The sequence below is a fragment of the Staurois parvus genome, unplaced genomic scaffold, assembly GCF_062004578.1.
Source record: "Staurois parvus isolate SC_StPar_1 unplaced genomic scaffold, SC_StPar_1.0 ptg000636l, whole genome shotgun sequence".
Lineage (NCBI taxonomy): Eukaryota > Metazoa > Chordata > Amphibia > Anura > Ranidae > Staurois > Staurois parvus.
In genome coordinates, this window is record NW_028318432.1 from 9158066 (window position 1) to 9185856 (window position 27791).

At 39.8% G+C, this 27791-nt stretch overlaps 1 protein-coding gene across 1 annotated transcript in view; it reads left to right on the forward strand.

Moving 5' to 3' along the window:
- MYO3A (myosin IIIA) overlaps positions 1 to 27791 on the forward strand; it is a 159503-nt gene that overhangs the window by 94850 nt on the left and 36862 nt on the right. Inside the window, exons 23-30 of the mRNA XM_089693783.1 lie at positions 1013 to 1087; positions 2841 to 3046; positions 4348 to 4459; positions 9276 to 9438; positions 14950 to 15027; positions 15110 to 15233; positions 18052 to 18949; positions 21828 to 21972. Coding sequence (XP_089549909.1) covers positions 1013 to 1087; positions 2841 to 3046; positions 4348 to 4459; positions 9276 to 9438; positions 14950 to 15027; positions 15110 to 15233; positions 18052 to 18949; positions 21828 to 21972 — 1801 coding nt within the window. The remainder of the gene's footprint in view (positions 1 to 1012; positions 1088 to 2840; positions 3047 to 4347; positions 4460 to 9275; positions 9439 to 14949; positions 15028 to 15109; positions 15234 to 18051; positions 18950 to 21827; positions 21973 to 27791) is intronic.

Sequence of the window (27791 nt, forward strand, 5' to 3'; positions counted from 1 at the left end):
TATTCACTCTGGTGAAGTCTCTTGATTGTTGACTTTGACACACATACACCTACCTCCTGGAGAGTGTTCTTGATCTGGCCAACTGTTGTGAAGGGTGTTTTCTTCACTAGGGAAAGAATTCTTCGGTCATCCACCAGAGTTGTTTTCCGTGGTCTTCCGGGTCTTTTGGTGTTGCTGATCTCACCGGTGCGTTCCTTCTTTTTAAGAATGTTCCAAACAGTTGTTTTGGCCACGCCTAATGTTTTTGCTATCTCTCTGATGGGTTTGTTTTGTTTTTTCAGCCTAATGATGGCTTGCTTCACTGATAGTGACAGCTCTTTGGATCTCATCTTGAGAGTTGACAGCAACAGATTCCAAATGTAAATAGCACACTTGAAATGAACTCTGGACCTTTTATCTGCTCATTGTAATTGGGATAATGAGGGAATAACACACACCTGGCCATGGAACAGCTGAGAAGCCAAATGTTCCATTACTTTTGGTCCCTTAACAAGTGGGAGGCACAAATGTTGTAATTCCTACACCGTTCACCTGATTTGGATGTAAATACCCTCAAATTAAAGCTGACAGTCTGCAGTTAAAGCACATCTTGTTCGTTTCATTTCAAATCCATTGTGGTGGTGTATAGAGCCAAAAATGTTAGAATTGTGTCAATGTCCCAATATTTATGGACCTGACTGTATTTATTATTTACTTTTATTGAGAAGTTTTCACTGTTTGTTTCACCATTTGTCACATTAATACCCTACATTGAGTATGTTAGTTTGTTGTCACAGAGCGCTACACTTATTGGTTGTTTATTTTATGGGCCTATTGCTTTAGTTATTGGAGCAGTTTTTCTCGCTGGCTTAATGAACTGTTCCTCTCCTCCTATAGACAAGAGATTGTGTAAGTGTATAGGTGTAAGTGTAAGTCTTAAGTGTATAGGTAGCTTAAGTTAGTATAGACTGCCATGGTAATGTTTCATATACATGTACATACTGATTGTAATATGCGTATGTGTATTCAATAGGGAGATGTTGGAGATTCTCATCATCCTAGAGAGACTACAAACATGAAAACACAGACAGTGGCTTCATATTTCAGGGTATGGTATTCTGATATTTCTTAGTTATATGTTTTTTTCTTCCTACAGGCAGGGCTAATCTTATCATATGTGAATAATGGAATGGAATATGTGAATAATGATACCCTTACTTACGGGCTCTGACCCCTTTTTCATCAACAATGAAAAATGGCAAACATTAAGGGGTTGATCTACTAAAACTAGTGGAGCTCTGCATAGAAACCAGCTTCCAGTTTTTTTTTGGGTCAAAACTTAATTGAACAAGGTAAAGTTAGAAGCTGTTTGGCTAAGATGCACAGCTGCACCAGATTTTGCACTCTCCTATTTTAGTTATCAACCCCTAAATGTAGATTTGGTACAGGAGCAAGAGCCAGTATAGTAGATAGATGGTACATGTTATTTGAGCTACAAAGAGTCTTTTGACTTTTATATACAGCCCATTAGATTTGCTGCTGGATTTACAAACAAATCTCCAAAGATGGAAAAGGTACAAATAAAAGAAAATTGTTAACACAAACTAAAAATGCTGTGTTTGTTGCTGATTACTATTATTGTTTCTATATGTGCTATAGTTGCCTAGCCAATGAGTGCCTAAATAAATATTGCCCTGCTTATGAGTCCTGTTTAGTCCCTCATGGAGTCCTGAATTTGTGTGCTCCTTCCAGCTCTAAGGCGGTGGAAGTGACATAAGTATATTATAACATTGTACATGTGACAAAACTAAGGCTTCCTAATTAGTGTGCGCCATGCATGACAGGCTTGGGAGGCTATGGACTATGGAAACTCTGATATTCACACTATTAGAAGCTTACAGAAGACAACTAAAAGTGGCAACTCATTATATATACTGTATATATACACACATCTCGAGGTCAGCATTTGGTTTGATCATATGGATTTCCTTCAAATCAAGATGTGTCATGGTTAATTTTAGAGGTTAAGTATATTGTTCAGAAACTCAAAGCAATGAATTCAAATAAGCCATTGCATATATGTGCGGAAAAAAGGCTAGCCATAGATATTCAATTAAATATTATTATACATTGGGTATAATAAATAGGTATGTTCAAATAAATGTAGACAACTCCAACCCCCAAGACACAGCAACTCTCCCCTTAGCAAAGTCTTCTTTAACAAAATAAAACGCTACTCACAGTGTTACAGAAGCTGATGGCCACCAAAGCTTTTTTATTAAAACAAATAAAAAAAGAGTACAAAAACAAGACATAAAAATATACAATTCAACAAAATATAAACCATGAACTGACTTGCACCAGGGTCTCTGAAGATGCAAATACTTTAGCAACAAATCTGCTACCCACTAGTAATAATAACTGGAGATCTCTACATCACACCACCTTGGGGACTTTGAGTGACTCACCACCAACATCATTGTGAGCCACATGAAAAAATACTCAACTTGAGAAGGATATGTAATTTGGGGGATCTATATCTGATATGAGGCCCACCTACTCAGTACCAAATAGAATGCAACTTTTCTGTGAAGGACCCTACAGCAAACCTAGTACTAGAGTAAAAAGAGTAAAATAAAGCTATTTTGAAGGTAAGTTAGGTACATTAAACATTTACTTTTTGCTCAGAGTGATCACAACTATTCTAATAGAGCAAGATTAGGTCTATGAATGATTTTTTTCAGGTGAACATTTAAAGAAAAATATGTTAGAAACTGTATCAAAATGACTAATAAATATTCCTTTTTTAAAAAAAACAACTTGTACATATTGACATGACTAATTATAGCTTCCTGTTTTAGTATTCCTTGATGGATTTACTATCAAAAATGGTGGCTGGCCAGCCTCACTTTGTGCGTTGCATCAAACCAAATAATGATCGTCTGCCAAACAAGTTTGATCGGGAGAAAGTGTTGGTGCAGCTTCGGTATACAGGGATTTTAGAGACTGCGAGAATCCGGCGGCTGGGCTATTCACATCGCATTCTCTTTGCTAACTTTATCAAGAGGTATGGAATAATCTGTTACTCACTGTTAACACCAGAACACAGATAGACATTGTAAAATAGGTTAGCTTAACCCCTGTCTCCCCTGAAACAGAGTGGAGACTTGCTTGGGTTACTGATCTTCACTCAGTCTTCGAAAGCTTTGGTTAGAATATTGTACACCTTCTGGTCCAGGTATAGACATTCAGTAAGAAAGGAAATTTCATATGGCTGAGATTTTGACAGTCATGTACATAAGTGTCATGTCACAAAAGGATAACATATGGGGGATTTTCATTGCCAAATGCAATCTAACTTTAACTTTTATTCACTAAAGGAATTTATTGCCTGGTGCTGCTGAATTTTCAGCATGTTGCTATTTCATGCATATTTGCAGTGTGTTGTACGTAAAAGTTGATTTACAAAGACCAGTGTACAGGTTTTTGCTTCTACAAATAATTTTATTTTCTAGCTGGCATTAACAGAGAGTTTTTATGATGTATCTATCAAGGTAAGCAGAAAGAGAAGCCATTAAAGGACAGGTTTACTTTAGACTTCAAACTCCTTAGCTACCTAAACTATTCTAAGATAATACCTCTTCAGCCCAGATGCCTATTTACATCTTTCTGATGGTGGCAAGCTTACTAGGTGTTTGCAGCCTTGGTGCTGAGATATTGTTCAATGCTTCCCACATCTGTACAGTAAGTTTGGTAGACTTGAATGGTTTGTAGGTATACTGCTTGCGCAAGGTCCCATGCTAGTCTATGGTAAGTTATTGCACAGGTGTAAACAGTACTAGACAAGATTACTGCACCAGAAAGAGGCAAGTAGGTATGTGTGTATGTGTGTTGGGGGGGGAGATTAGTATAGGCTATGGACTGGGAAGTGTTTTGCTAAAGTTCTTCTTTTCAGAAGAGCTTTTCGGAAGTTTTTGATCATTAAATGTTAATCTGGGGAAGGGTATGAACCTCTATCAGTGTTTTATAGCCATGTGTGCTTCCTTAGTGATACATACCCTTGTGACCAGAAGAGTGAACAAGGCCACCTGTTCTGTAACTAGGTCACAGGTGGGATTTTCACTTATTCTTGGGAAGATTTAATATGGAGGAATGAGGAAAAAGACAACAGTGGAAGTCAGACAGAGGTTCTAACCATTCCCCATAGTGTCCGGAAATGTAAAAAAAGATTTCCTGCAAGTTTATTTAGACCTTGGGGATGGATAGTTCCTCCTAATGATTTGAGTCTACACTTTGCAAGATCAAATGAGTTTCTTTCATTATTATGTCTTTCACATGCTTAAAGGGTATATTTCTTTGTCTTTGCAGATATTATCTGATTTGCTTTAAGTCTCATGAAGATCCTCCAGTCAGTCCAGAAAGTTGTTCATCCATACTAGAAAAGGCAAATCTAGACCATTGGGTATTAGGAAAGACAAAGGTAACTGATGGTGAATTATTAGCACCTGTTCATATGTGAAGCAATTTAGCAATAATTAATATATAGAAACACTAATTGTATGAGTTGACATTATAGTTGTCAATACAAACAGTGTAACATGAATTTCTTGAGATAATAGATGGCATGACATTGAAGTAAATTGTAAAAGAAGAAAGTATTTGGGTTATATGTTTTACATAAAAAAATCATCACACAAAACACGGGTCCCCCTTCCTTTACACCACCCTAGGAAGAAACATTCTTATTGTGACTGCCTTATCGAATAAGTCTGATAGAAGTCTATTATTTCCACACAGTCAGCATGCAATATCAGGATTAAGTTACAGGGGGCACTGTAGGCACCTGACCATCATCCAAAGCTGGTCTGACACTTGCATACCCAATACCTATAACCTGTGGAAGGAAGACTGTTGAAAATTCTCCTGCAATCTGGTGTTGCCCTATACTTTGGGGTCAGATGTAGTCCTGGGATTATAATCATCATGGGAATCTGTTGTAACACCCAAAGCTGATTTTTTTTTTTTTAAAGAAACACTTTTACAGATATACCACAAAATATAAGCTGAGGTTTTATCTAGTCTAATACATCTGTCAAAATGCAACAACAGCAGAGGCTGATTGCTTTCAGACTTTCTGTCTCTGACTGAAACTCCATATAGTCAGTCACAACAGAGCAGGCAATTTGGGGGAAAGGACCAGGTATGTCATTCTTCCAAAACCAATGGGCTGTAAACAGGCTTTGAATGACTAAAGAACATTTTTTTTTTATTTATTTATTAACTGCTGGTCATAATGAAAAAAGAAACTATACGCTGTTTATATCCTTTTATTTCTTACTTTACATTGATTTGACTTGCTTTTCACAGCTTGAAGCTGTCATAGCAAACCCCCTCTTGTGCCTTCTTGTCATTTATCTTCTTTATCAAATGCAATACTTTGCTGACTGGCATTCCGGGTTATTGGTTGCTAAATTGGGTGATCACTACAAACGCCACTGCTTGACATGAACCTGGCCTTGCAGATTGTGTACGTCATCCTTATTGTAATATGCCATTGTAAGACTCAGTCTACAGATGCCTTACATTTGGTAACTTTTCACTATGCCAGTTCTGAGATGTAATATTAAAGGAACTTTACTTTAATTTGATGAAAACACATCAGATCTCAGTGGGGAAAAATATTATGCTGGATATCTAAACTGATATGGACTGGGTAATGTGTTAGGAACGTAAGGATGCCCCATTGTTTAATGGAAATTAAAATGATCTACCTACAGAGGACTGAATTCAAAGACACCCTGAAAATCAAAGTGAAAAAATTATGCAGCAGGCTAGTCCATTTTGCTGAAATTTCATTGCAGCAACTCAAAATGGCACAGAGTAGTTTGTACGGCCCCATGTGCTTGTATGCATGCCTGACAACGCATGCTCCTAATGACATAACGGATAGTGTACTTGGAAATTTCCTCCCAGATCTGGACCATTGCATCACTGAGCTCCTGGACAGTCTGAAATGCAACCTGGCGGTGGTGGATGGACCGAAATATGATATCCCAGAGGTGTTCCATTGGATTTAGGTCAAGCAAGTGTGAGGCCCATTCGATGGTATCTATTCCTTCATCCTCCAGGAACTGTCTGCATACTCTCGCCACATAAGGCCAGACATTGTTGTGCACCAGGAGGAACCCAGGACCCACTGCGCCAGTGTAGGGTCTGACAATGGGTTTAAGGATTTCATCCTGATACCTAATGGCAGTCAGGGTACCATTGTCTAGCCTGTAGAGTTCTGTGTGTCCCTCCATGGATATGCCTCCCCAGACCATCACTTACCCACCACCAAAACAGTCATGCTGAACGATGTTGCAGGCAGCATAACGTTCTCCACGGCTTCTCCAGACCCCTTCACATCTGAATTATGACGTCTACATGTAACATAAAAAGACATCCATAAAAAGACACATACAGACATTCACAAGGAAGGCATGAATATAAGTATTCATGCCTAAGTACACTTAGTTACATACTGACAAGCTTTAACAGGTGCATTCTCTTAGAGACCTAAGATCCTGTCCCTTACTGCTTCTTCCTCAGACTCATGCTGCATTGAACAGACAAGAAGCACATGGCAGGACAGCAATGACTCTAAGCTTGGCACATCTTTATAACTTCTGTTTTATTTTTTTTTTTACTTACACTAAACTGTTATTTATTATACCTTTTACATTGTATTTTTAAGCCATTGTGTGATACAATAAAATCACACTTTATTTTTACTTTGCCAGCTATTTAATTGTCTGAAATTAAATTAAAGACACTATAAATTATTATATGTGTCACAGAATATTCTAAAGAAACTTTAACAGGCTTATGGTGTATATTCCATGAAGAAATCAAGTGTTGAATGGCATAGGCAGTTTAAGAAGGGGTGGAAAGATGTCCATGATAATTTAAGAAGCGAGTAACCAAAAACACAAAGGATGGATGCAAATGTGGACAGAGTGCAAATCCTCATTTGCTCAGATCAAAGATTGAGTGTGTGAATGTTAGCAGAAGAATTGAACATGAACAGGGAAAGAGTGAGACAGATTCCAACAGAGGATTTGGAATTAGAAAGATTTCCACAAAGATGGTGCCTCGAATCTAGACTGAAGATCAGAAAGAACTTTGTCCTCAAATTTCATTCAATCTTTTAAAAAAATGCCGAGGTGATTCATAGGGTTCTGGGAATTTAATTCTAAGAATTAAATTGCCACTATATATACTGTATATACAGTATATATATATATATATATATATATATATATATAGGCAAAATCTAACATTTACAGAGCACTAAATTGCACACAGCGGATGGATTGGTTTTAAGAATGTGGAGGCAAAAGGTGCTATATTTTGCAAATAGGTGAACATATTAGCTTGTGCTTTTAAGCTCTGTGAACAATAAGAGAACTTGTGAACTTGGGGGGAGACTCACCTTCTAAACATAGTGAAGCATCTTCTTTTATCTATTTGTGGTGGTTATGTAAGTCACGTATCTTATATGGCTGGTTTACCATTGCATTATTATAAAGAAATGTATCAATAATTGATTATTGACAATAATTATTGTTATAGAGTGGTATCCTTTCCCTGAAGAAGAATCTATGCTAATGTTTTCTAAACGCTTTGGATCCCAGGCTGAATATATGTGCAGTCAAACCTTGAGGTTGCAAGATGGAAATCAGCTTTGGGGGATACCACTGGATACATATTGCAATAACTACAATTTTGCGAAATGAATGAGTTGTCTAAAACTGTTGTATTTTATTTTGGCTAATATGCGTTGTTTATCCGATATGTGCTGATTTGCCAAACAAAAGAAATCTGTTCAAATAAAATGAAGATTTTTTTTCTATATATACTCCAAGGTTGCCTTAAAAATCCCATAAAATGTAAGGTGGAATTTTCTGTACTTCTGCAGATACTTACCTTCTCCTGTATTAGGCTGCCCCACACCTTTAAAGGAGAAGTACAGACAAAGCTCTTTTGGCTGTACTTATCCTGTGGATCACAGGAGTGCAGTTTGTTCTGCATTTCTGTGACCCATTTTCAGCTGACAGCGGGCTGAAGCCAGCTGTCAGCTGACGCAACTCAGCCAGTCCAGGCTGGGAAAAGATCCCGACTTTAAATTCAGGATCCAGCCCAGAGTCTAGAGTGGCACCTGGCTCAGCCTCTCAGAGAGCTTCCTGAAGACGTCCAATTACAGACAAAACTAGTTGAAGCAGTGTGCCCCAGCTGATACATCACATCCCATCCCATCCCTCTCCAGCTTCTGATTTTGGAGCAGTGGCAGCCATCTTAACAACAAGCGCTGTATGCACTCGGTGCGGGTCACTAGCCACACATACATGTGAGTGCGGTGTAATTGTTAAGTTTACATGACTAATTAAAGTCGGCTGCTTTGTGCAATGAACCTTTTCCCTGACACTGTTTTTTGAGTGGCAGTGTATTGCATGGAAAGAAATTGCATACCTGGTACATGTGAATGATTAAGTTGGTGACAAGACACACAGTTGCTCCAACCAAAAAATAACGCAGTGAGTCCTATCTAGTAATAGCAGGTCCATCCATTGTGGTGAGTGCAAATCCATGTGGGGTCACCTGGCGCACCTGGAAGTGGTCACCTGTTTTTTCTGTTACTAATGGCACCAGCACCTGTTCACCTATCTTTTGGCTTTCAAGCAACTATCATTTGGATGGGACTTATTGATTCATTGGACATTATTTGTATTTTCTTGTGTTGTCCATTTATAAATTTTTTTTCATTTCATATGTGGCATATTGTTAAGTAATTTTGGTTCACATTTTTGGCAGCGCAGTCTATATACACATTTATAGGCCTCCCCCTCCACAACCCAGTGCTTCAGTGAGTGCTGGGGGGGTCAGAGCAGACAGTCATCGCTCTCTACTCAGAGCAGTTGTGAGGACTCAGCAATCAGTGGTCATGTGATCACTGAGTTCTCACACTTAGAGCTGGCAGGGGACAGATGCAGCATCCTCCTACATAAGTATAATTGGGGGAAAAAACAAACCCCATACTTTTCTTTTAATAACTGATTCATGCTTCTATTGGCAAATATATAAAATGATTAAAACACTGATAGGATAGTTAACGTATGACTGTCCAGTAGGTTCCAACCTGTTTCCACAGTTTTGGTCCCATGGAAAGAACCAATTAATGTTCTGTCAATAAGAGCTTTTTCTTTATCAATTTAAGTATCATGTAAACTAATAAAAATACTCTTTACTGTCCTCAGGTATTCCTTAAATACTACCATGTTGAACAGTTGAACCGTATGACAAAGAGCATAGTGAACAGAATTGTAGTTCTTCAGGCCTGTGTCAAAGGGTGGCTGGGAGCCAAAAGATACCAAAAACTGAAGCAGAAGAGAGAGGAAAGTGCTGTGAAAATACAATCAGGTAATCATGAGTTCTTTCTCATTCCAAATAATAACTCCAGTATATATCATTTGCTTATTTTTCTTTCAAATGTCATGGTAAAATGTTTCAGTTCAGCCACCGTGGTTACCTGAGACTTGTCTTGAGTGGTTGGGTACCTCAGGAGAGTTGGAATCAGGCTTTCAGTGGAGGTGCCTATACTGCAAGCTAATGGGTGGAAGGTACCAAGATGGAGAATCAAATTAGACTCAGTTAACCTGACTGTGTATCATAGGCAGCCCATAGAGGAGTCTTTTTTTTTCTCATTTAACCAGTGGGTTGGGAAAAAAAAAAATGACTTGATTCCCCCATCCACACATTTGAGGTGGATGGGGGAATCTTCTCCACTGTTTCTTTGTACTTTGACAGTGGGGAGAGTTTCCTGTTGTCAGAATACAATGATCAGCCATGCTAGTTTTAGCTGGTGGCATTGATTGAGTGGGGAAAATCCAACAGGGCGGTTGTACAGAATTCAATGGGCAGACATGCCCATACATGTATCAAAATTCCGGCGGTCCCTGCTAAACCAGCCACATTTCAATTCATGGGATCTGAATGTTAGATTGTGAATTTTTTTTCAGAGGCATGAAGTAATGCAAATAATTCAGGCCAGATTCACATATTTGAGGAGTTGGGCTGCCAACGCACCACAACAGACCTAAATACACACCTCCACCATTTATCATTTCACCACAAATCACAAAATCACATCTGTACACTGTGGTGCGCTGAAAAGGAAATCTATTGCGGTATGTAATGTAATTATGTGATCCCAGCCTCAATATTCTTTGTAAACTACTTCAGAAAAAAAGGTTTTCCATTTGCCCTATGTTGAGATCAGAAGAGCTTATAAGATATTTTCTTTCCAAGTATATCATTGTCCATGTGTTTCAGTGGCTACTCAAGTCTGTAGAATATATATCTGTTCAGGGCAAAGCTGGCCATACATGGATCGAAATTCGGCTGCTTCAGTCTCCTCACTGTCAGAACACAATAGCTCAGTGGGGAGAATACCACCTTGAATGTGTAGAAGGGGAAATCAGGTCAGTTTTTTTCATTTAACCCACTGGGTTGCTTAAAATGTATACACAACATAAAGCCAACATAGATTTAGGATGGCTGTCTGTTGTACAAGTTCAATTCAATCACCCTACGAAAAAAGCTAAAGAGATTTGCATTGACCTGCAAGCTAAACTCAGCCAAGCATTTAGTTAAAGTGGTTGTAAACGGCTGAAATTAAAAATTAACAAAGCATATCCTTCTATGCTGTGGACTTGCCTCAGTCCAAAGCATAGAACGTGATTTCTGTTTGCAGTCTCTTCCCTTTGCTATCTGCATGAGCCACTCCCAACTGGCTGTGCTCACTTCAAGCAATAACAGGTAATAGGGAGGAGAGCTCCAGCATACAGCCTGTTTTGACAGCCTCAGCTTTGCATGTTTGCCTATGAGACTGTGTAGGGGGGTTGTATCCATTACCTCCAATCAGGTCTCAGAATACGCTTAGCTTACTGCTCTATGCTGTGCAGTTTTTATTATCAGATCCTGGCCTCCTGCCTTCTGATGATCAGAAAAGCTGTGTAAACTGTACACTTTGAACAGCTCTAGAGAACTGAGTGCTGCAGATAAAAGGGTACAACGTATGTAGTATGATTTGTTTATTTTCTGTGTATCACCTAAGGCCAGTCATTCCACTGGGTATCTTTTTACAGCTACTTTAATGAGGAACGTAACTTAAGAAAATATTCTGGTGGATGGAGTTTTTTTGTTGGAAGAAACTGTATAAAAACTGCCAAAAAAATGCTCTACATCTCTGCTAGCAAATGTTTTGTTTGTGTATACTACTGGTGGCACATGCACAGAGCAGGGTATATTCCCAGCCCACAAGAGTTTGCACATGTGCAGTAGTTCTATCATCAGTGTGCCAAATATTGAAGAAAACTGATATGGAAGACCAGCAAATGTTGCAGCAATGAAGCAACAAAGGGGAGTGTAGCCCTTGCTTTGGTGGAAGAGGCCAAACTAGGGGGAAAGTCTGCTATAATGGTCACATATGTTTTGTATACACACCCAGTATGGCAAATTGCTCTGGGGACCCTCAGCAGCTTTAGTTCCATTTTTAAGTCTAGTGAACAAAGGGGGCTGCAGAATGGCAGCAGGTGGAACAGAAGTACCTGCACCAATCAACTGTTGGGGGCAATTGGCTGGAATGGGGAGCCCCAAAGAAATGAGATCTTCACATGATGAGCAGAAATTAGTCAGATCATGAAACTGTCACCTTTGGTGCACTAAGAATGTTACGGAACAAACCTTGCACATGTTAAAGCTTAATTATGGACCATTTCTTATGGATTGGAAAGAATAAAAATGTGTCAGATTTTACTTCTGCAGTGAAATATGTTTTTGTTTGTGTCTCTGGTGGGGAGATTTCCCAACATTTCCTGTCCTGACAGGAAGTGAGGGTAGAACTCCATAATAGGTATGAAGACAACATTAATAATCTGGAACAGGCGCTAGCCCTTTAACATTCTATCTGAAATTGAAAAAATGGATGCAGCTTAACTTCACCATTAGCTACTCTGTCTGTAGTAAGTAACAATCATGATCTAAAAGCCCCAAACACAGAACATTCATAGATGTTTCAGAAGAATAATAGCGGGTGAGCATCCTTCCAGCAAAATATTATCTGTGCTGAGTTTCCATTAACTGCTAGGGCATGGGAATCAATCATTTTGTCAATGATATAAGAGATATCTTTTGTTATTGTGCTTTTATAAAGGCTGGGTAATGTGTTGTACAGCACATAACAATAATCCTATAGGGGTTATTTATAGACCTCTAACAATACAGTGTTGCCTATTTCTTATATGTATTTTCCTGGTTTCCTGTAGTAACGTCAATTCGCATCTCAGTTCCATAGCAGTTGAATTATGTACATCAGGCTAGGTTCACACATGAGCTGAAGCTTTTCCAAGCATTTTTGGAGCTTTTTTATGCATGTTCGTACACGTTTTTCAGTCTTCAGCATTTTTATTTTAGCCAATGGAAAGCTAGTTACTATGAGAAGGAAAGGCAAGAATTTACATGTTTTCAGATGCTCTCATTGATATGTATAGGGAGAAAAAACACTCAACACTGCCCCAGAGAAGGTTATGGACTTTTTCAATCTTTAATTAACAAGCTTTGGTACAATCATGACAATTTAAAGCAGTAGTGAAGTCTTAAAAAAAATGGCAAGTTAATGGCATAATGTGATAAAATGCATTGTATACTAGCCATTTATATGTACCTATAAAAGGGATCCTTCCAACGATGTGCTCCCAATGCTGACAGTGCCTCCATCTTCACCTGGTCTTCCTTCCAGTTTGGAGGCTCCAACCATCTTTACCTGGTCTTCCTTCCAGTTTGGAGGCTCCAACCATCTTTACCTGGTCTTCCTTCTGGTTTGGAGGCTCCAACCATCTTCTTCACCTGGTCTTCCTTCCAGTTTGGAGGCTCCAACCATCTTCTTCACCTGGTCTTCCTTCTGGTTTGGAGGCTCCAACCATCTTCTTCACCTGGTCTTCCTTCCGGTTTGGAGGCTCCAACCATCTTCTTCACCTGGTCTTCCTTCCGGTTTGGAGGCTCCAACCATCTTCACCTGGTCTTCCTTCCGGTTTGGAGGCTCCAACCATCTTTACCTGGTCTTTCTTCCGGGTTTGCGGGCTCCAGCTGATTGAATGGCTGAGCTGTGATGACGTCACAATCGCTGCACAGCACTAGATATTCTATGTGCCCTCAATTCAGAGTACAGTGCGCATGGCATTACCAATTGCAGAAATTGTGTAGGAGGTATTCATTGTGCCTACAGGTAAGCTTTATTATAAACTAACCTGTAAGTACAAGCAGCCAAGCGGTGTTTATTATCGCTTTAATGGAAATCTTGAGCTTTGAAACGCTTTGGGAAACGCACTTCAAACACCTTCCCCTTATGTTATGGGGTTAAGGAAAGGGGAAGGCCTGGGCAGCCTGGGAAAGGCAGACAACACAGCTCGGGATTTCAGCACAACATAGGCAGCGTTCTCAACTGATATAATTTCTGAGCTGAGCTGGGTACATTTCTTGCAGGGTTAACAGGTATTGTTTCTGTATCTGCAGCCTTTGTAAAGAGAAAATATGTATGTATTGCAGAGATGTACTGTGTACACACCGATCAGGCATACCATTATGATCACTGAAGGTAAAGTGAATAACACTGACTATCTCTTTACAATGGCATGTGGAAGTGTGTTAGAAAGTGTGTTGGATATATTACTTGAGGTGATTGTAGCCGTATTAGTGCATTTGTGACAGAAACAATTGAGTACTGTCCGTGATACTTTTTTTATTTGCACTAACATACAATTTTGAGGACAAGCTTTCAGGGAGTGTCCCCTTCTTCAAGGTCCAAGCAGTACTCCATATATTATATTATAATATTATTATATTGGATATGTTAGGCAGCAATTGACCATGTTGTTCCTGAAGCTGATGTGTTGAATGCAGAAAAAATGGGCAAGCCTAAAGATATGAGTGACTTTTACAAGGCACGAATTGTGATGGCTACACAACTGGGTCAGAGCAACTCCTAAGCTGCAGCTCTTGGGGATGTTCCTGGTCTGAAGTGGTCAGGACCTACCAAAAGTGGTCCAAGGAAAGAAATCTGGTGAGCCGGTGACAGGCTCATATGCGGCCAAAGCTCATTGATGCACGTGGGGAGCAAAGGCTAGCCCGTGTAGTCTGGTTCAATAGAAAAGCTACTGTAGCTCAAATTGCTGAAAAAGTTGATGCCGGTTCCAATAGAAAAGAAAAACACAGGGCATTGCAGTTTGTTGATTATGTGGCTGCATAGCTGCAGACTGGTCAGGGTGCCCATGCTGACCCATGTCCACAGCCAAAAGTGCCTACAATGTGCACTGAGCAGAAATAGATCACAGAGCCATGAAAGAAGATGGCCACGGTCTGATCATGTTTTCTTTTACATTATGTGGATGGACAGTTTTCTCTGTATTACTTATCTGAGGAGAAGATGGCACGAGGATGCACTATGGGAAGAAGACAAGCCAGCGGAGGCAGTGATCTGCTACTGATGGCTTGGTGTCAGATACCACAACATACCCTCAGAGGTCTAGTGGAGATCTTGACAGGTCTTGACAGGTCAGGGCTGTTTTTCAGCAAAAGGGGTACCCACTTAATATTAGGTGGGTGGTCATATTGTTATGGCTGATCGGTGTATATTTTTCTTATATTGCCCATACACTTTAGGATGCCTATTTTGCTAAATAATAAAATGTTATATATTAGAGCTGATTGCTTTAAAATTGATTACATTACAAATGCCCATAAACAAAACAAATAGTAGGCACCTGTGGTGATGTATGCATTAATGCTGTAATGTATCAATTACATTGTGCTCCTGTTCTCTCTAGTACGGAAGATCTTGGTGTATATCTTATATCTGTTTATTTCTTGGTAAAGTTTACAGGGGTCATGCTGTCCGCAAGGAGCTACACAGCAAAACAGAAATGCAAAACTTAATCGCAAAGTTTCAAGCACGTATGTATACATTTTCCTCCCAGCATAAGATCGGATTACTAGGATAACATTACATTCTTCATTGACCTGTTATGTGTTCCAGGTGCCAGGGGATACCTAGTGAGGAAGAAAGTGAAGGACATGCGTAAAAAGGAGAGTGATGCTGCAGTTACAATCCAATCTCATTACCGCGGGTTTAAAGACAGAAGGAGCTTTGAAAGGAAAAAGTATGACACTTACACATTTCAGAGGAAACGTGCTTTTTTTTCAGATTGTGACAGCGAGCGGGGGGAGAAGATTCCTCTCTCGCTGTCAAAATGGGGTCTCATGGGAGGCGGGGGAAGGTGCATCTGTAACATGTTATGTGTTACACCCAGGGGCAAACTGACCATTTGGAAACTCGGGCACTGTCCGAGGGCCTGGGGTCAGTAGGGGGCCCCATGAGATGCCCCTGGTACCTTTTTCATAGGCATTTTTGAGTTTGCGCAAGGACACAGGGGCCCCATGATCCCCTATTGCCCGGGGGCCCCAGGAGTTGTCAGTCCACCCCTGGTTACACCCTGAATATAGGTGTAACATGTTATAAAGGGTGAACTTATTGCTTAACTCCAGGTAGATTTGAAAAACGCAACTTAATGGAGTTATGCCATAACTAAAAAAAAAAAAAAAATATATATTTTGATTAACTATAGGATTATACATTTTTTTGGTAATCCATTGTACAGCATCACTCAGATTGGAAAAGTGGCAGCAACAGGAGCCAATCAGTGCACTTGTGTTGACAAGGGACATGAGGGGTTATTTGCTAAAACTAGAAAGTGCAAAATCTGGTGCAACTCTGCATAGCAAACCAAGTTTTATTGCCAAAGCTTAATTGAACAAGCTGAAGTTAGAATCTGAAGGCTGCCATGCACAGCTGCACCAGTTATAGTAAATCTACCCCATGGGGACAGCAGGAGAGAGGAAAGCAGAAACGCCTTAAGGCCGATTTCATATATGAGGACTGTTTGTCCATTTTTCACCCATACATTGATGGATGAAAAATGGGCATCAATGCATCTCTATGAATAAATGGATGTAAAAAAATGATCATCCGTTTACATCTGTTTACATCCATCAATATGCGTTTTTAGAAACAAATCAAAGCCCTGTTTTTGTTCCATTGAAAAAACAAAACAAACGAAAAAAGGATATTCACATGCGTTTTTTAGTGCTTTTTGCATTTTGAAGTCCATTTAACATGGGTTCCTATGGGACACATTCACATCTATGCATTTTCAGCCACTGCTTTCTTGGAAAGGGTCAGGGACTTTTTTTCTCACAGCAGATTGCAACAGGCATAGGTGTGAACCAAGCCTAAGTCCCTGTTCACATTGATGCGACTTGTAATTAAATTTGACAGTTCAAATCACATGAGAAGTCACACCAAACATTCTGAAATGGAGCCGATCTAATCGTCGGAGTAGCACCAATTTGAAAAGTAGTTCTTGCACAGATGTCTTATAAGTCACACCTAAAGTCACATTGACATCTGACTTTGAAAATGTGTGACGAAGTGAAGTTGCACGATTTCATTGTGAAACCAGGCTTCCAAGACACACAGTTTGTTTTTGCATCCATTTTTGCATTTGTAGTGGATGTAAAAACTGATGTAAAACTGATATAAACTTCATCTGTTTTTTCTTTGAAAATAGTTGACTGAACTGATGAAACCTACGGTCCCCATGTGTGAAAGGGGCCTAAAACTGCTGCTGATCCTTCATAGCTCAGTCACAGGCGGGAGGCAAGAAAATGACCAAGCTGTTTTGCTTAGGCTGCTCTCAAACTGAAAAAAAAATACACTAAAAACGCACTTCCCACAGTAAAACGTGGCAAAAAGGCATATGCCTTTTGATGCAGATTGGTTTTAAATTAGCCTTAATTGCAATTGAGAAAGGTGAGATCGGCAACCTATCTGGGCTGTAAATAGCTGATTGAAATTTTAAATCTGATGGCAAAAAAAAGTTTTCATATTGGTATTTCAGATGTTTATGAAGGTGGACATTAAACACCCCCCCCCCCATTAATAAACATGAGTATATTCACGTAAATTATCTAGGAAAATAAATAAAGTAAGTAGTACTTACCTGCCTCCTTCTTGCTATGTTTCCCAGTCTCAGCAATCTGTATCTTCTGTGGGTTGTAAACCCACATTTTAAGAAAAGGTGTCATTGGTGGCCAGCTTCTTCTTCCATCCTCTTTACCAAGTCATCAATGGCATTTGCGCCTCAACTTGCACATGCGCCGCAACATATTAGACTCATCTGCTGAAAAAAAATAAAGCAAAATCTAAGGGGGAAAGGCTATCTTTTTTCAACAGAAGAGTGTAATATTGTATGCTACATGTACGAGATGAGGTACAAACGTCTTGTGCCAGATCTTGCGCATGCGCCATACTACATAACATTGATCTGTTGAAAAAAAATGTTCTTATCCCCTGAGATCTCATAGTTTAGAAACAAGATATCTCTGGAAGGCACTCGTTACGAAGCCTTCTCAGGGTGATACCTTTGAGGTCATGGCTACGTTACCAGTGCTTCACCTTACTAAGAAATGAAAATCAGTTCAGGGTAATTAAACAAAAAAGCTTTGTTTTTCTATGTGACTTAAGGTTGTTTATGGTAGGTGCATACCTTTGGGGTTTTAGCTTTTTGGGGGAAAGATCCATTTCAACTGTTTGCCTAAAGTTCACCTTTAAATAGCTGTTACATGTTCCATTGGGTTAATCAAAATATTACTTGATTATGCATGCCTAACTTCTAATTCTTTGTTCTGAGTGAAGTATTAGCTATATTGAACTGCTAACTACTGTGGAACTATGTAATAGTCACGTGCATAACTTATCATATATTGTGCAATCACCTTATTCATCAGCACTTTCTTCATGCATGCTGTGACTTTCTCCTCCCTCACCTGGGAGAACCTAGTTTAGAAAGTCCCTCCAAGCCTTTTTTGTCATGATTGTTATTGTCATTACACTTGCCTAATATTTAGATTTTTTGGTAGGGAATCCCTGAAGAGAAAGCAATATAAGGACACAAATGATGTTCCACAAATTGAGCATCCAGAAGAGAAAGCAGAGATCAAGGATCCTACCAATGAAAAAAATGAAGAGGATGCAGCTGTTGTCATCCAAAGCCATTTTAGAGGCCACCAACAGAGGAAGAAAATAAAAGCTGAACGTCAAACAATTCAAGAACAGAGCAATTCAAATTTAGAAATAGGCAATTCAGTTCTTCCCAAAGAAGAAACTAATGAGCAGGAAAGTAAACACAATGATGTTGAGAAAAGTAATGGAGAAGAAGATAAAGCTGCCTTAGTCATCCAGAGCAACTACCGAGGCCATCGAGACAGAAAGAAATTTCAAGAAGAGAGACAGAAAAATGCAGTCCAAAAAACAACCCCACCATCCAATGGTCAACCCCAAAACCATTCTGTAGATGTGAAAGTGCAAAATGTAGATGTAGAGAAATTTAATGAGGAAGAAGATAAAGCTGCCTTAGTCATCCAGAGCAACTACCGTGGCCACAGAGACAGAAAGAAATTTCAAGAAGAGAGACAGAAAAATACAACCCAAAAAACAACCCAATTATCCAACAGCCAACACCAGAACCATTCTGTAGATATAAAAGTACAAAATAATAACCACTCAGAGGCTGGCCATAAAATATCTCAGAGCAATGGAAAGCCCAATGGAAACAATAAAAAACAAATGGAAACCCAAGATGATGAAGCAAAGGCGGCACTGGTAATACAAAGTAACTACCGAGGGTGCAAAGAGCGGGAGAGACTGAAGAAAGAAGGAAAAATACAAAACAAAAACAACAAAGAGCCCAATCAAGGAAACAACAAAAATCAGAATGTATTAAAGGATATTGAAGATCTTGCATTCTTCACAAAGCAGGTAGGAACACATTAAAAGTATCATGGAAATAGAGTAGGAGTAGACAAAATATTCCCAATGCACATGTTCCTGAGAAATGGCTGTGGATGTCAGTAGGTGTTTCAGCGACTACCAGCTGGAAAAAGTCGACATTCAAAGCAAAAGGTATGTTGCCAGCACACCAAGAATCTCCAAACGGGTCCATAATTTTATTCAACTATTACACCATATTTACAGAAGCAATGTGTCAGAGCCACGCAGGTCCCCTTCATCAGGCATATACATACCTGATGAAGGGACCCTGTGTGGCTCCAAAATGTTGCTTCTGTAAATATGGTGTGATCACTGAATAAAGCTTTGGATCCGTATGAAGATTCCTGATGAAGATTCCCGCTATGGAAATATAGGCAAGTAGGTAATACAATTCTTTATGAACCCAAAACCCATTTCCATGTGCTTGAATTGCAATGAGAGTGTTCTATCATTATGAAACTCTCAAATCTAAAGTATGACCCATCTTCTTGGCTATGCCCTGCATGCCATTTTTCTACACTATCCAATGACAGCATTGTTAATGGCAATTGAGGAGTTCTTACTGGGTGATAAGTGACAATTCCTGGGCATGCTCCATCTTGAACATTAGAAAACAGTGGGCACAGAAAAGGGTTTTCAGGTTAGGTGAACTTTGTAGTGCCTATCCTAAACCAACCACTAGAATTACCATATGGACGTAGTGGTGATGCTATAAAAAAATCACAGATTTGCCCACTGGTAAGAAAACCTGCAGTTAGTAGGTATTGCTAACCATGATGCATCTTCTTACAATGGACCATTCTGTGACATATTACTCTGCATTCTTGGCATGTTACAATTCACAGAAACGGAACAACTTTTAATTAAAGGAGAAGTATATCTCTTGTGGGTCACAAGAGTGCACTTAGTTCTGCATTCCTGTGACCCATACTAAGCCAACAGTGGGCTAAAGTTTGCTGTCAGCTGATGCCACTTGGCCACTCCAGACTCTCTGGACGGATCCTGACTTTAATGTTAATTATTTTTGAGCAGGACTTTGCTTGTTCTTGAACCTGCCCTGATAGCGCTGATGTTCTTTTCTTAGATTTCTATTCATGGCATCTGTCAAGGATGTGTTACTTTCAACTCATTCCTTCATTACCTGCAGGGCTTTTTTCAGCTGGAACTTGGTGGAACTCAGCACCCTCACCTCTGGCCCAGGCCCTCTGCTCGCTGCTCACCACTATCACTTGTAAACACAGAAGTCTGGCTTCTGTGTTTACAAGTGACAGCTTGTCTCCCAACGGTTCCCACAGATCTGACCTCCTGAGTGGCTCCCGCTGAGTGCAGGATGAGGGGTGAAAGTGAGATGTGGAGGTAAGCAGCTGTGGAAGAAGGTTGAACTCTGCATCCTGCATGTAGCACACCCCTGAACTCTGCATGTAGCACCCCCCCCCCAACTCTGCACTCTGTAGTACATAATGCACTACTGGTATTTCATACCCCTTTAAGACCTTCTTACTGTTAGTGAAATTTACCCACACCCACTATTTAATGTGGTTTAGAGCGTGTGTGTGGTTGGGGGGGGGGGGGGGGGGTTAGGGGTCGTGGTTGAGTTCCTGCACATATTTCTGAGAAAAAAAATCTCTGATTATCTCACTAGTATTCCCCCACTGCACCTTGCTCTCCTGTCCTATCTCTCTACCATTTTGTATGTCTCCTTACCTTAGTTTCCTAAAATGATGCTGCCATGAAAGAAATGACTCAGAATAGTCCTGCCTCATAACTTTCAAATCATGTATTTCTAAGAAAAAAATTTGTTCTCATGAGATTCTCTTATATGACAATATGAGATATAAATTGTGGTTCATCAAGCTCCACATTTTGGGATGTTTTGCATATTGAAGTGCATGATAATACAGCTAAAGGCTCCTGTATGACAGTCTAAACAAGTCCAAAACCCAGTTACTATATGATGGGCATGCCTTAAAGAGTAAACTAAAAACTTGCTTTACCCTCCCAGACTAAACCAAAACCTCCTTCATTTGTGTCTCACACACTCCAGCTCCCAGACAGTTACAGTATATTACAGAAACAGAGGCAATGCTGTCAATCCAGAAAGCAGTCTGTAGGACTAGAGTAGAGTAGGTATAGAAAAGAATAACCCTCTTTAAAATAATCACATTATGTTGCTTTGCAGCCTGAAATGAAGACAGACACAGTTTTTGTTTTATCCAGCTGTATTTATTCCTCAATTTACATTGAAGTGAAAGATATAACACCAACTTTCACTTGGATGTTATAAGTTGCACTGAGTAAAGACAGCTGGATAGAACAAAAACAGTGTCTGTCTTCATTTCAGGATGCAAAGCAACAAAATGTGATTATTTTAAAGGGGGTAATTCTTTTCTATACCCACTGTACTGTAGATGTGGCCAGATGACATGGTATAGACTTGCAAATCAGCAGTGACTGCCAATAGCCATGCAACAATTTTTCATCCCACTATTGCAAGCAAGCATAGCCTACATGAGGGTGACAACTCTGCTCCTGTTCAGGAGTAGTGCAGCATTGTTCCCACACCATAACAGGAAGCTGCTTAGGTGGACTTCACTAACAGATATTTGTAGGACTTTGCAGGGGGACTAAGAGAAATCTCTTAGTGCATATACACTTATAATTAAGTGCCGGAGCACATTTTTTTTGTTATTATTGGGAGGACATGTTCATGGAGCATGTCATGGTAATATCTGCTAATTAAATATCATGAAAGTATGCTCTGGATATGACATTAAGGTCTCGTTTACATATTGTGTATCATTGGCAGTGGATATAAATGTATCAGTACTCAGCCAATGGCTGTCTTTATATTCCCACTGTTTTCTAGATCTCCATATTGTCTGAGAGCTATTTAACGTTACAGCAAACGCTGAATGATATTATTCTGACCACTGAGCTGAACCCTGCAAGTACTGCTGACTTTTTGAGAGGAAAGACCATCAGGGAGAATGTTCTACATCAAAATGGAAAGGGTAAGTTTTGCTGATGATTTATTCTTTTAGAAAACATAGGTAATAGAATTTGGGATGGTGAAGGAGGTTAATTAAATTTAAACTCTTGGCACAGAGCTACATAAATACAATATATATATATATATATATATACACCTTTATATATATCTACAGTATGTATACAGTGCAAAGATTTCAAAACAAACTTCTTTCACGTTGTCATTATGGGGTATTATTTGTAGAATGTTGAGGAAAATAATTAATTTAATCAATTTTGGAATAAGGCTGTAACATAACAAAATGTGGCAAAAGTTAAGCGCTGCGCATACTTTCTGGATGCACTGCATATATACATATACTGTATGTGTATATATATATATATATATATATATATATATATATATATATATACACACACACACACTTTATTGCCATAATTATTGAGACGCCTTCCTTTACACGCACATGAACCTTAATGGCATCCCAGTCTTAGTCTGTAGGGTTCAATATTGAGTTGGCCCTCCCTTTGCAGCTATAACAGCTTCAACTCTTCTGGGAAGGCTGTCCACAAGGTTTAGGAGTGTGTCTATGGGAATGTTTGACCATTCTTCCAGAAGCACATTTGTGAGGTGAGGCACTGATGTTGGACGAGAAGGCCTGGCTCTCAGTCTCCTCTCTAATTCATCCCAAAGGTGTTCTTTCAGTTGAGATCAAGACAGTCAAGTTCCTCCACCCCAAACTCACTCGTCCATGTCTTTATGGACCTTGCTTTGCGCATTGGTGCGCAGTCATGTTGGAACAAGAAGGGGCCATCCCCAAACCGTTCCCACAAAGTTGGGAGCATGAAATCGTCCAAAATGTCTTGGTATGCTGACGCCTTAAGAGTTCCCTTCACTGAAACTAAGGAGCCAAGCCCAATCCCTGAGAAACAACCCCACACCATAATCCCCCCTCCACCAAACTTTACATTTGGCACAATGCAGTCAGGAAAGTACCGTTCTCCTGGCAACTGCCAAACCCAGACACGTCCATTGGATTGCCAGACAGAGAAGCGTGATTCTTCACTCCAGAGAACATGTCTCCACTGCTCATAGTCCAGTGGCGGCATACTTTATGCCACTGTGTCCGACTCTTTACATTGCACTTGGTGATGTAAGACTTGGATGCAGCTTCTCGGCAATGTAAACCCATTCCATGAAGCTCTCTACGCACTGTTGTGGTGCTAATCTGAAGGCCACAAGGAGTTTGTAGGTCTTTAGCTATTGACTCTGCAGACAGTTGGCATGAGTTGACCCCGTTCTGTCATTTTACGTGGCCTACCACTTTGTGGCTGAGTTGCTCTTGTTCCCAGTTGCTTCCACTTTGTTATAATACCACTAACAGTTGACGGTGGAATATTTAGTAGCCAGGAAATATCACAGATGGACTTATTGCACAGGTGGCAACCTATCACAGTACCTTGCTTGAATTCACTGAGCTCCTGAGAGTGACCCATTCTTTCACAAATGTTTTTAGATGCAGTCTGCATGCCTAGGTGCTTGATTTTATACACCTGTGGCCATGGAGGTGATTGAAAAACCAGAATCCAATGATTTGGGTGTCCCAGTACTTTTGACAATATAGTGTATAGTGCAGAATAATTTAATGCATGTTCCATGTTTCATTTGGATGTATCCGACCTCTCTCAACAAGTCAACATAAGGCACTTTTCTTACCAAATCATCAGACATTCATTAATTTGTTATGCTGAACCCTGTATCTCAGGTAGAGCCCTGTAAGCTCCTCTAGATTTGTGCTTTTATTTCAGTATTGTTATCCTTCAGTGCCCCCAGGCACATATTAGAGCATTGGGGTTGATTTGCTAAATGCAAATAGATTGTGCACTTTGCAAAGTGCAGTTGCTCCAGAGCTCAGTAAATGAACAGAAGCTCTGCTAACTTCTATTATTCAATCAGGTGCAAGCAAAAATGCAGATTTTTTTATTTTCCTTTCACATGATTGGGTATTCTTTGCAAAGTGAATCTTTACCTCATTTACTAAGCTCTGGAGCAGCTGCACTTTGAAGTGAAGTGCACAGTCTTTTTGCCTTTAATAAATCAAGCTCACTGCAGATAGAGACTAATGCCCTGCTTATACAGTATAAATCCAGATATCCCTGAAATCCATGACCCCCACTGTATTAGACTTGGTTGCTTGGTCCAGAACACTCCCCATCCTGCTAACTGGACAGTGAAATGCTATTTGAGATTCTGTATATAGCCCTACAGAACAGACAGTGCACAATCCACATTTGATTTTCTGCAAGAAGGAAACAGGAAACATTATTCAGAGGAAAGACATAGAGTTTTCCATAGATGGAGCTACAAATTTATAAACTCTACCATCTACTGGCTGAAGAATATATCTCTTCTGAATACTGACGTAGTTGTTGAACACTGCATTCCAAGAAAGGTAGTAATGCAATTATCACCACTGTTCTGCCTTTAGCAAGCCACCAGGCATAGATTAATAGCATTTTTCAATGGAGTAAAGTAAGATCACAGATTTTTTAATCCAACACAGTCATTTTAAAGGGTCATAGCACCCAAGAAGTGTAATTAGGGATTTTTATATTCCCTCGAATAAGCACTAAATCTGTAATGATACACAGGGTTTTTTTTCAGTACAGAATGCATGTAATGGCAAGGGTTGTTGGGGTGTCATGGAAGGTATATTGATGCTTTCTGCAGGGGGAACACTGGGGGGATCTATTTTTGTGTGGCAGTCTATTGTTGCTGGGGTGGTCTATTGTTGCTGGTGGGGGATCTATTGTTGCTGGCAGGGTTCTACTTTTTTAGGGAATGGTCTATTGTTGCTTGCTTATGGAGCTCCAATTGATGCTGGCTGCTGGGAGATCTGTTGTTGCTGCTGGGGGTCTGTTGTTGCTGGGGTGGTATTTTGTTGTGGGGAGTCTATTGTTTCTGGGGGAATATATTGTTGTGGGGGCGAGGCCTATTGTTGGTGTGGTCCTATTGCTACTGATTGTGGGAGATCCATTTTACTGTTTTTCTTGTTATCATTAACAAATCCCATACAAATTAGCACCACAAAATGATACTTGGCTCTGCATTGTCTAAAAGGAGAGGTACTGGCAAGAGACGGTGCTCGGAGGTGGATAGGGGGGAGGAGAGGAGAAGTAACTCAAAAGGGGGGAGTTCCTGCACCTATTAAAGTTGATCCAGGGAATATCGTATTGCCTCTCAGGGGATCAGGAAGGAATTTTTTCCCCTGCAGGAGCAAATTGGATTATGCTTTGCTGGGTTTTTTTTGCCTTCCTCTGGATCAACTGTGGGTATAGGATTATAACTTTTTTTTTTTCATTTGAACTGGATGGATTTATGTCTTTTTTCAGCCAGACTAACTATGTGACTATGTAACTATGTGACTATTGTCTGAGAAAAAAGCCTTGATGACACATAATGAGCGATATTTACTAAAACTGGAGCACACAGAGTCTAATGCAGCTGTGCGTAGTAACCAATCACCTTCTAACTTCAGTTTGTTCAATTCAGCTTTGACAATAAAACCTGGAAGCTGATTGGTTACTATGCACAGTTGGACCAGATTCTGTGTGCTCCAGTTTTAGTAAATCCCCCCATTGCAATGTTTGTCCGTGCATTAATTTCAGATGAGCACGTTTTTTGGATCAGTGACAATATTTATTTTACTGCTAATATTCTTAGAGGCACCTTTTCTCTTTTTTATCTGTATACATCCTCCATAGAACTGTGAGGTTTGGATGAAGGCAGCCTTGGAGGTCAATACATATTTTACCCAATAAATAAGGGGCATTACTGTGGAATTTTATAATTTGTATTAATAATACTTTGGGAATTCCTATCCATGTTTCTACTATATAGTACTGTAGTATTAAATTGTTAGTCAGTACTACAATAAACAACTGCAAGGTTAGTTACGAATGAAAAGCTGTCCGTCTGAATGCACCATCTTCACCAACTGAGATGTTTGTAATTTTCTGCTGCTTATGGTCATCCGATGATTACAATCTGCAAAGGAGAGCTTGGAAGCCACAATAGAAATGCATTCTGTAAAGGGGGACTTGGATTTGCTGCCTGTGTACAATCGTCATGCTGTGTTTTTTCCGCATAATTAAATGCAAAATATCTTGTACTGGTTTGAATATATCACCTGCTCAGTTTCTGAAAACAAATTAACATTTTCAGAAAGCTTTTGCACAGTCTTTGTCCCAGCCTTCTCCCTGTGCCCCATTGCTGTGTCAAAACGATATCTAAAGGTATTTACAGGTTCATTTAGTTCCTTTTGCTTCTTTTCTGCCAGATTCCATTATTGGAAATGTTTTGAGGCAGAAATCTCTGTATTCTGACAACTCTTCAGCTGATGAAATTCAGCATTTTTTTTGTCTTTTTTGTCATTGGTATTTCGGGCTTGTACAGAAAGCAAATGATGATTTTTTTTTCTCTTCTTGTAAAGCAGAACATGGCGTGTTCACTGATCCATACTGAAATGACTTTTTTTTTCTGCAGATTGAAGTGAGAGATCATTTAAGGGAAAGGAATAATTGAATTAATGATGGTTTTATTATTGTCACACTGGGTGACGTATAGAGGACATCGTATGTAGAGGGTTTCATGTACAGACCTGTCATGTCACAATGGCATTTTCCCAACAGCTCCCCCTTTCTCTGCATGGGTTTGCTTGCATACTGTATATTTCTCACTAAGCACTGCTGTCAAAGTCCAGTTGCATGTTGTTGGGAGCTATACTGGAGGTCTTTACTTGGAGTTCTTTGGTTTACCTGTGTTGGAAAGTTGTTGGACAGAATTCCACACTTCTTGCTGCTCTATCAACTTTAGTTGATTTTTTAAAGTTTTACTTTTATGTGGGGATAGGATGATCAAGCACTGGTAAGCACCCTCTTCACACAGGATAAAAAAGAGAATGTGCACATACCAAGACATGAAAACTCAGGGGAAGCAGCTGAATCAGCATCAAAAGTTGTACAAGAGAACATTGGGAGACAGCAGAACAAACAGCAGGTGAACAGGATGATATGGAGTGATAGCAGAACAAGTAACAGCAGGTGGACATGGGAAGACAGAAGAACAAGCAATAGCAGGTGGACAGTAGGACATGGGGAGACACCAGAACAACAACAGCAGGTACAGTAGGACATGTATGAGAAAAGTAAATGGCGCTGGAGTGACAGATGGGGGTTTATTTACTAAAGCTGGAGAGTCCAAAATCAGACTCCCTTCTGCATAGAAACCAATCAGCTTCCAGGTTTCATTGCCAAAGCTTCATTGAACAAGCTGAGGTTAGAAGCTGATTGGTTTCTATGCAGAAGGGAGTCTGATTTTGGACTCTCCAGCTTTAGTAAATAAACCCCATGGTGTCTTATAGGTATCAAAGGTCCACTTAAAAGTCCATAAAGTTCATATATAATAAGAGTTCACCAGAAGATATATATGACACTAGTGGCAGCTCCCCATAGAGTGAAGCAGACTCTATAGAACATAAAAAGAGACACAAAGGGGTGCCAGACTAAGTGCAGTATTAAATGGTAATGGGTTTATCAAAACAGCCAACTGGCATCTTACATGAAGAAGAACTAAAAAGACATATCTGTATAAAACCAGCCATGATAGTTAGTAGTTCTGATGATAGTAGTCCCGATGTCATCTGCTGAATCTCAGGATAGTATGGGACTCCTAGGGCTGATGTTGCATGAAAATGGTGAGAGGGGCACTGGTGGTGACCATCGGTAACCAGGTTGGTCTTTCATTGACCAACCTTTCCCTATATGGACAGTCACAAATGAC